Below are 9,012 nucleotides of genomic sequence, written 5' to 3'. Positions count from 1 at the left end.
CTGGCTGCAGATGACAGTCCCCTTACCTCTTTCCCTCCCAGTTTGGTTTTTTGGAGATTTTTTAATTTTTTAATTTTAATTTTAATTTTTATTTATTCTTTTGGGTTTTTTTTCCCCCTGAGCTTATGGATTGGGGAGGGGGCTTCCCTGGAGACTGGAGGGTTTCATCTGTGGCTGGGCTGTGAGCGGGGACTGGCATCGAGGGGGTGAGGCCTTGTAGAGGCCCTTCTCTAGGGACCGAGCAGGTATCTGTCGGAGTGGTCATGGCTGACCCCTCCTCATGCCCCCCCCCGGGCCGGGGTCTCCTGGGGGGGGTCTGGAATATTGCTCGTCTTGTGTGTGACTGCGCGCAAGTGACACATTGGTGCGATTGTCAGTGCGCAGCACCAAGATGGATTCGCGGCCTGTCGGGAGCCTTGGGTGCTGGGAGACTTGATGCGTGTGTTGTTCTGAGCATGTGACCAAGAGCCTCATTATGTGTGCGTGGGGGGGGGGGGGCGACGGCGCGGGTACCGGTGACTCTTGGGCTGTGTATGTGTTTATGTTTCAGTGTGACACCGGCGTGCGCGGGCGGAGGGGATTGGACGCTGGGGCCTCGGCGGGGGGCTTGGGGGCCGCCCCATCTGGTCAGGTGTGCGCGCGCTCCGCCTGTCTCCCTGTGGAAGACACGCACCTGCCCGAAGAAGCCCCAGATCTCCGAGCTGCGCCCAGCCACTGCTTGGGGACGGTGACCGAGGGTCCGGGAGACCCCTGGGGTGTGACCCCTGCCCTCTGCGGGGGTGTGATTGTGTTGTCGTGTGTGTTACGGTTGCACGTGTGTAGGCCCCGCCAGGGGGTCTTCAGGACCCCTGCCCCACCATGGCCCGGGAGTACAAGGACTTGCGACTCTTCCTGGCAGTTTTCGTGAGTGCCTGTGTGATCATGTGCATTTTCCACGTCTTCGTGCTGTGTGTCTGGATCCTGCTGGGTCTGTGAGGCGCGGGGCGCGCGTGCGGGACGTCCCGTGTGCGTGCGGGACGTCCCGCGTGTGGGTGTGCGCGCGGGACGCGGCGCGCTTCGCCGGCGCGGCCCGGGACCGATCGCCGCCGCCGCCGCCGCCGCCGCCGCGCCCGCCTGGAGCGGGCCTGCGCCATCCCCGCCGCCCGCCTGCCCGCCGGCCCCACCGCCCGCCCCGCCATCCCGCCGGCCGGCCGGCCGCTCCGCCATCCCGCCGCGGCCCCGCCGCAGAAGGCGCGCAGGTAACCCGTCCAGCCTCGAGTGCGCCCGGGTATCCGCGCGGGCTTCCGGGCGCCGCCGCCTGGGAGGGGGGGAGGCGGCTTCGGGAGGGGCGGGGGTCAGCGGGACTGGCCGGCGCCGGCCCCGCGTGCGCGGGGCGGGGGCGGGGGCGGGGGCCGCGGGAGGGGGGGGGAGGCGGTACGAAAGGGCGGCGCGCGCGGCGGCGGCGGCAGCTCCTCGCGGCGGCGGAGAGCAGCGCGCAGCCCGGTGCAGCCCTGGCTTTCCCCTCGCCGCGCGCCCGCGTCCCCTTCAGCGTCCACAACCAGAAGCCCAGCGCGGCGCCCGGAGCCGGATCGGCGCCCGCCCCGCTCCCCGGACCGCGACCCCGGCCGCCCCGCGATGATCGGGACCGAAGCCCTCCTGCGCGTCCTCTTGCTCCTGCTGGCTATCGGCCGCAGCACCCGTGGTAAGTGAGCCCCCCGCCGCGGCGGCCCGGCCGGCGGCTGCCCGGAGACCCCCGCGCGCGCCGTGCGCGCCCCGTCCCGTGCGCCCCAACTCCCGCCCGTCCCTCCTAACCCTAAGCCCCGCGCGCGCGGTGCCCGGCTCGCCCTCTCCGCCGCCCCGGCGCGTCCAGCTTGGCCGGGAGGGTGGGAGGGGGTCCCAGAGGAGGTGCCGGGGAGGTGGGGGACCCCAGCCCCTTCCCGCCCCGCGGAGTGAGGCGGCGGGGACGGATAGAAGGAAGGAGGTCTTCTGTTTAAAAAAAAAAAAAGCTTCGGGGCGCAACTTTAGCGATGTCCCTTGCTTGCGTGTTGGAGAGCCGGTTTTGGGGGGCCCCCGAAGGGGGGCTGCCTTGGCCGTCGTAGACCCCCTCCCCAGTTCTCCGCCGAAGCCCCCGGCCCCGCTCGGGGGGCGCAGGCCGAGCCCCCTCCGCGCAGTGCTGCGTCTCTAGGTGAGGGGCTGCGACACTCCTGTCGCCGCGGCCATCTGTCTCCGGCTGCGCGAGCCCGCCCCCCCCCAACTGCGCCAGTGGTTTTGGGGGGGGGGTGCTGTCTGGAAAGCCGAGGAGCTAGTTGAGTGAATGCATACAGCAGGTGACTATTAAAGTGTCAGCATCCCAACAGTGGTGGAATCTCAGCCGGTGCGGAAGGCTTGCGTCGTTCTTAATGCGGAGAGTGTAGGGTGGGGAGGGGGAAGGGGAAGAGTGGAGCAGGTTTTATCCGAAAATAAAATAATCCAATCCAATCCCTTTACCTGGGAAGCGGCCCGCGAACCTGTCCCAGCTTTCCCCCAGAACGGACACCTCTGGAAAAACAGGTCCCTTTTTCAAAGCTCACTTTGCCAGAATGAGGGTTTAGGCAAATGTCTAGTGGTCAAAAGGTTTCCTTTTACTGTTCCATATCCCAGCTCTTAGGGGGGGTACTCACGGTGTCATGTTTTCCTGGGTGGGGGGCAAGGAAGGGGTGCCTGCGTCTGGCTTTCAGGGTGAGTGCACTGTGGTCACCCCATAGCTGGGAGCATGGCAGGGTGTTCTTATCATTCACAGATCAGACCTCCCTACTGTGTGCCAGGCTAGCAGCATCCCAGAGGGTCCTTGTTAGCCCCCCCAAAGGGGGTTAGCGGGCTGCTGGGGGAAGAGAGGGGATCAGGCTCATGTCCCCCACACCCCGGCCTTGTGGGGTGAATTGTCACCTTTCTCATATCCCAGGAACTGAATGCATCCCATCCTGCGACCCCATAAATGGATTCTGCAAGGGGGACAAGAACTGCAGGTAATTGCAGCTTGTGGGGGTCCAAGGCAGAATCCTGAGGAGCCATGGCGTTGGGAGGGGGGGGGGGGTGAAGAGATGGGAGCTTGGTAATAAAACTGCGTCACAGCCTCTTCGCTCCTGCAGAAAACTGGTGGGGGGGGGGGAGAGCGAGAGGGAGAAGGAAGCGGGGGCGGACGAGGTGGGGGCCAGGAGAGCTGGAGCAGGAAGAGACCACTGCGGGCCACTGCGGCAAAACGCAGTCCTCGTGACTCCTGGGACCCTCGTGTGTCTGGGCCTCAGCACCTTCCCTCTCCAGGGTTTGCATTCAGGTGATGGATGCTGTGAGGCCCCCTAGGCCGCCTCTGTGTGGGCTTCCCCTCCAAGGGTCTTCTCCCCGGCCCCCAGCGGACCCCCGCCCCTGCTCTCTCACGCGGTCCTGTCTTTCCCGCTCCCTCCCGCAGGTGTGAGCCTGGCTGGCAGGGCCCCATGTGTGACCAGTGTGTGACCTCTCTCGGCTGCGTGAATGGATTCTGCGACAAGCCCTGGCAGTGTCTTTGCAAGCCTGGCTGGGATGGCAAACTCTGCGATATAGGTGGGCACCCACCCTTGCCCACCCTCGGCCGGGTCCCCTGGCCTCCCAGGGAGGTCAGGCTGCCCCCCCTTCCCTTCCCTCCTCTCCTCTTCAGTTGGGCCTCCTCCCAGCAAGAGTAGGGCCAGTAGGGCGCTTTGTTTGTAGGTACCCATTCTGTGCCCCCCAGCACCTCTCCAAAGATAGGTACTTTGCTTTCTTCACCTGTAGCACCCGCAGAAGGGGGTCTGAGGAGCTGCCTGTTGAATAAAGAGTCACAAAACAACCCCCCCCCCCCCCCGCACATACACAACTAAGCCCCTGGACCCCAGACTGCAGGCAGCCCATGTAGGTCTGTGAAGTGCAGAGATGGGCAAAGCACCCCCTCAGCTCAGGGCTTAGGCATCAAGAAATAAAATCAGGAGAGGGTGCTAGGGCATTCTTAGGGTAGGGAAGCAGGAATGGAGGGAAGACCCACAGGATTGGGGGCCAGATAGGATGGGAGCTGAGGAAGGAAAGGCTGAAAGGGCTGAAAGTACAGATTAGAGTCCTCTGTTTCCATTCATTCATTTAGGCCATCTTTGTCATTTAATTTCACACACACACACACACACACACACACACACCCCAGTCACAGAGCCGCCTGTCTTTGCTGCAGTTTTCAAACTGCAAAATGGACCTTGTAGTCTTTTCTCACTCACTAAAACCCATCCCAAAGTCCAAGCAAACTGAAATTCTAGAAAAATCTCCCAGCAACAGCACAGACAATTGTTCCTGGGCTTCCTTTCTCCCAACCATAGCAGATTGTGGTGGTACAAATCGGGAAACTGAGGGTCAGAGCAACAAAAGGACCTCTGCTCAAATTGTCTCTGCGCCATAACCACCACCCCCCCCCCAATGATGCAAGGTTTTACCTGCAGCTGACTCACGCTCAGCCCACGCTGCTGCTTTGAACGGCTTGGGTATTCAGGGGGTTAAGAAAAACCACTATTAGGGATCAGGGTTAGACTTTTAGCTTAGAGCTTACCCTCCCTGGTATATGAACACAGAGCCCCATACCTGGAGCTTTCGAGACCCTCTCTCTTTGGGTCCTGGGTTAGATCCCCTCCACACCAGTCAGCCTGGACAGGCTGGGGTCCCCAGGAGGGAGGGAGGGAGGGATTAGCCATTGGGTATTTGCCAGCCCTTTCTCCTTTTGCCTGCTCTGGCCACAGCTGCAGTCTCTGAGGAGACCCACCCCCAGTCTCTCGTTAGAGTTGAGCCCTGCCCGGCTTTAGGGGTCCTCCCGGTTAGTACTTAGACTTGGCATTTCAGGGTGAGGAGAGGTTGAGGTTTGTGTGTGTGTGTGTGTGTGTGTGTGTGTGTGTGTGTGTGTTGGGGGGGTGATTTCTAGCTCTTATATCTTAAATTGAAGCTTCTGAGTGACAAACGAGCTAGGGGCAGAAAATTAGGAGCTGGCTGTGGAGCCTCCCTGTGCTAAAGCAGTGCCTGCTCTATCCGGGAAAGATAAATCCTCCTTTTTATGTTCCCGCCACCATGCCGGTTTCCCAGGGAGAGTCCATCAACATGGCGTTCAGCCTTTTTCTGGTTGATGTATTGCCGTCTTCACCAGGGCGCGGGTCTCTTTGAAAAGAGGGGGGAAAAAGAAAAGAAAATCTACACACGTGTGGTATGAGTGCAGGAGAGCCCAGGCCTGCCTGGACTTCCGTCCTGCTGCCAGGCCCACTTAACTGACAGAAAACCCTAGGGGATCAGTCAGAGAGAGAGAGAGAGAGAGAGAGAGAGTGTGTGTGTGAGAGAGAGAGCGAGCCCTTCCTTTTGTATGGAGGGAGACTGAGGCACGGGGTGGGCAGGCGCTGAACTCTGCAGCCCTGTGGCAGTGGGCAGGGGCCGCTGGGGAAGGAGCCTTTCAGGCCCTGCTCAGAGCTGGGGTCTCTACCTCAGCGAACCCTCACCCCCAGACATCTTTGTTCAGCTCCGCCCTGGCTTCCTGAGCCTGAATAATGAAGTGAGCTTGACACCGGGTGTTAAGAGACAGTGCAAATGTACCAGCATCCAATAAATAGCTCTAATTTTGCTGCCTTGAGAAGAAGCAGCCTTTTGACCTCAGACCCCTTTAGTTGGGAACCTGAAGCAGTGAGGGTAGGGAGGGAGTTGGAGGTGGGGAGAGGTCAGCTTTCTTGTTCCTCTGCTGGGGTCTTTGATGGCATAGTATGAAGGGCAGGTGGTGGTGAAGATGTGAAGACTCCTTCCCTAATCATAGGAAGCTGGGCCTGGTGGGAGAGGGCGGGGAGGGGGGAGCTCAAGAGCATCTCAGCTCAGGGACACCATCTTGGTGAGGGGCAGGACAAGAAGAGGGTGCAGCTAGCAGTCTGCTGAATAGCAGTAGCCGTAGCTCCTTTCCACACAGCAAGCCACTTTAGTTTTCCAGCCTTTAATGTATTTATCTCCTAGGGTTTTTTTGGGGGGGAGTCGGGAGCAGTCCTTATGTCCTCTCAGTAGAAACTCTGCGAGCAGAGCCATTCGGCAGCTCCCTCGGGGTCCCGACGCACCTCACTGGGGGCCTCTGATTTTCTCTGTCCCCCAGATATCCGGCCTTGCATCTCCACCCCCTGCGCCAACAACGGGACCTGCGTGAACCTAGACAATGGCCAGTACGAATGCTCCTGCGCCCCAGGGTACTCGGGCAAGGACTGCGAGAAGAAGGACGGCCCGTGTGTGATCAATGGGTAAACACTGCCTTCCTCACTCTGCTCGGCCCAGGGAAGGCTGTTGCCTCTTTCAGGCTGTTTTTGAGGCTGTTTCTTACCCCTAAAAGCCTCTTTCAGACTGACTCTATTGGACCTATGTGCCCGCAAAGAAGTGAGGCCCTCCCTGGCCCCTCCCCCACAGCCCCCTTCAGGGGACCCCTCTGATGGGACAGTTAGGGAGAAAGGTGCCATTTCCATAAATTTCCCCCCCAAGGCAATTTCATATTCCCCCCGGTGTTCTCAAGTCCCGCTGCCTGTGAGTGACAGTAGCTTGGGAACGGGGAAGGAGGCGGGCTCTGAGCGGCATCTTGTCCTCAGGAATAAGAGATCAGAGTTCAGCAGGGCCAAGGTGTTTGCAAAACCCACTTATTTACTGCAGGGGTGATGTTGGGGTTTGGAACCTGAGATGTGGGGAGGCATGGGGGGGTCTCTGAAGGAGGAAAGTCGGCTTCCCATCCCCTCAGCCTCCTTCACACACACACACACACACACACACACACACACACACACACACACACACCAGTAGCTCTTACACTTAGATTGGGCAGGGGGTAGGGGCAGAGAGCCTGAGGCAGAGTCTACATTCAAGATCTCAAAGGAAGGTACCCAGTCCCCAACCAGCAGCTGAGGAGGGAGGGGGGGGGGTGTTCTCAAATAGAACCCAGGAAGGTGCCTAACCCGCAGCTAGATCAGAGGGTGGTGTCTAAAGGTCTGTATTCGTCAGGGGGTCAGCTGAGAGGATGATCACTGAACACTCCCCCTGCCCCCCATTGCTGTGTATAACGAGGGGAAAAAACAAAACAAAACAAAGCCAGACTTGAGCCTATCTTACTCTTCTCTCTAAGAGACTTGAACCAGTGGGTCACAATAGAGCCCTGGGGGACTTTGAAAGGCCCAGAGCCCAGCTGTTCCGCGTCCTAGGCCCCCGACCAGCCACACTGGCTTCTTGTGTTTAGGGCTCTTTCTTCCTTTGGAGTTTTGGCATTTACCACATGACAGAGAGCTTGCATCTTTGAAAGCGCTTCCATTAACTGCTGTGTGCTCTGCTTTGAGCACACAGCTTGGGTTTGCTAGCTGCCTGCGGGTGGATGGGCCTCAGTGAAACAGCCCACTGCAGACAGATAGACACAGATAGACAGACACTGTGCTCCAGCCTCCCTCCCTCAGCCCCCACCTTCCCTCAGGGAGGGGGGGGGGATTTGAGCCATGCCCCTCCTAGCTCGGTTATGCCAGCAGCCCAGGGACTTGAGCCTGGCGGGGGGGTCTCCTTCCAAACTTGGGCTGTCACTGGTGATTCCTCTCCCAGCCTCAGTTTCCCCATCTGTCTGGTGATTGACCATCAGTCCTCTGGCTGGAGAAATGAAGTGAGGGGCGAGGGAGCATGTGGGTCTCCTGACGTGGGGTGTGGGGGAATGGGGTGTCAGGCCTACTCCAGGCTGGCCTCGTGATGGGGGTGGTGGGTACCCCATCCTTGGACCATGGTGAGCCTCCTTCTCGGAGGCCCATCCTGGGCATGTGACCCCGGCTGGCCCTCCCTCCTTCTCTCTGGAGGAGCCAGGCCTCCCCTCTCCCTGCGCCTCTGTCCTAGCCCAGACGCCCAGAGGGCCCTTTCCCTCCCCCCACCCCCGCCCTGTGTTCCAGCTCCCCGTGCCAGCACGGAGGTACCTGCGTGGACGATGAGGGCCGGGCCTCCCATGCCTCCTGCCTGTGCCCCCCTGGCTTCTCGGGCAACTTCTGCGAGATCGTGGCCAACAGCTGCACCCCCAACCCGTGCGAGAATGCCGGCGTCTGCACCGACATCGGGGGCGACTTCCGCTGCCGCTGCCCCGCCGGCTTCATCGACAAGACCTGCAGCCGCCCGGTCACCACCTGCGCCAGCAACCCCTGCCAGAACGGGGGCACCTGCCTGCAGCATGCCCAGGTGAGCTACGAGTGCTTGTGCAAGCCCCCGTTCACGGGCCCCACCTGCGCCAAGAAGCGGGCAGCCACCCCCGCGCAGGTCACCCACCTGCCCAGCGGCTACGGGCTCACCTACCGCCTGACCCCCGGGGTGCACGAGCTGCCCGTGCAGCAGCCTGAGCACCGCGTCCTCAAGGTGTCCATGAAAGAGCTCAACAAGAGCAGCCCGCCCCTCACCGAGGGCCAGGCCATCTGCTTCACCATCCTGGGCGTGCTCACCAGCCTGGTGGTGCTGGGCACCGTGGGCATCGTGTTCCTCAACAAGTGCGAGGCCTGGGTGGCCAACCTGCGCTACAACCACATGCTGCGCCAGAAGAAGAGCCTGCTGCTGCAGTACAGCGGTGGGGAGGAGCTGGCCGTCAACATCATCTTCCCCGAGAAGGTGGATGCCAGCACCTTCCACAAGGAGGCCGGCGAGGAGGAGATCTAAGCAGCACCCCCCTCCCCTTACCTGCAGGCCCCTCCTCCCCCTCCCCTCCCCCTCCCCCCCGGGGTTCTGCAGAAGCTCCCTTAGATGCGGTCTGTGCTCAGCTTTGTGGTGGCCTTTGTGTCAAACCTGGTGAACGCGCTGCGCTTCTTCGCTGTCATCATGTGGCCGTGTGACATGCTAATGCCAAGTGAATCCTCCTTTCTCCCTCTTAATGCATGATTACAAATAATGATGAGAATAATAAGAATTTCAATCCTTACACGAGTTAAGAGAAATAAGTATGTTATTCTAAACTCTAAATAGCAAAATATCAAAAAAGACCAAAAAAAAACATGGTAACGG

The 9,012-nt window shown here is 60.3% G+C and overlaps 1 protein-coding gene across 3 annotated transcripts; it reads left to right on the top strand.

The window, feature by feature from the left end:
- The first annotated feature begins 1,467 nt into the window (after nucleotides 1–1,467).
- Nucleotides 1,468–8,710, top strand: Dlk1 (delta like non-canonical Notch ligand 1). 3 transcript variants are annotated; one of them, XM_042692710.1, is made up of 6 exons: nucleotides 1,468–1,681; nucleotides 2,921–2,984; nucleotides 3,425–3,555; nucleotides 6,119–6,260; nucleotides 7,923–8,202; nucleotides 8,377–8,710. In XM_042692710.1, the coding sequence occupies exons 1-6, from the start codon at nucleotides 1,615–1,617 to the stop codon at nucleotides 8,668–8,670; spliced, it is 978 nt and encodes a 325-aa protein (XP_042548644.1). In that variant the 5' UTR covers nucleotides 1,468–1,614; the 3' UTR covers nucleotides 8,671–8,710. The 3 variants fall into 3 exon arrangements, with proteins under 3 accessions (XP_042548644.1, XP_042548643.1, XP_042548642.1); XM_042692709.1 differs by having other exon boundaries at nucleotides 6,119–6,158; nucleotides 7,923–8,710; XM_042692708.1 differs by having other exon boundaries at nucleotides 7,923–8,710.
- The last annotated feature ends 302 nt before the right edge of the window (nucleotides 8,711–9,012 follow it).

Source organism: Dipodomys spectabilis, unplaced genomic scaffold (assembly GCF_019054845.1).
Source record: "Dipodomys spectabilis isolate Male_0828 unplaced genomic scaffold, ASM1905484v1 ptg000157l, whole genome shotgun sequence".
Classification (NCBI taxonomy): Eukaryota; Metazoa; Chordata; class Mammalia; order Rodentia; family Heteromyidae; genus Dipodomys; species Dipodomys spectabilis.
This window is presented reverse-complemented; position numbering and strand designations above follow the sequence as displayed.

Bases quoted from the DNA above. Each gene is read 5' to 3' on its own strand.
- Dlk1 (XM_042692708.1), top strand. From the start codon at position 1,615: ATGATCGGGACCGAAGCCCTCCTGCGCGTCCTCTTGCTCCTGCTGGCT. The intron at 2,985-3,424 runs GTAATTGCAGCT...TCCCTCCCGCAG, and splicing joins AAGGGGGACAAGAACTGCAG to GTGTGAGCCTGGCTGGCAGG. The intron at 3,556-6,118 runs GTGGGCACCCAC...TCTGTCCCCCAG, and splicing joins TGGCAAACTCTGCGATATAG to ATATCCGGCCTTGCATCTCC.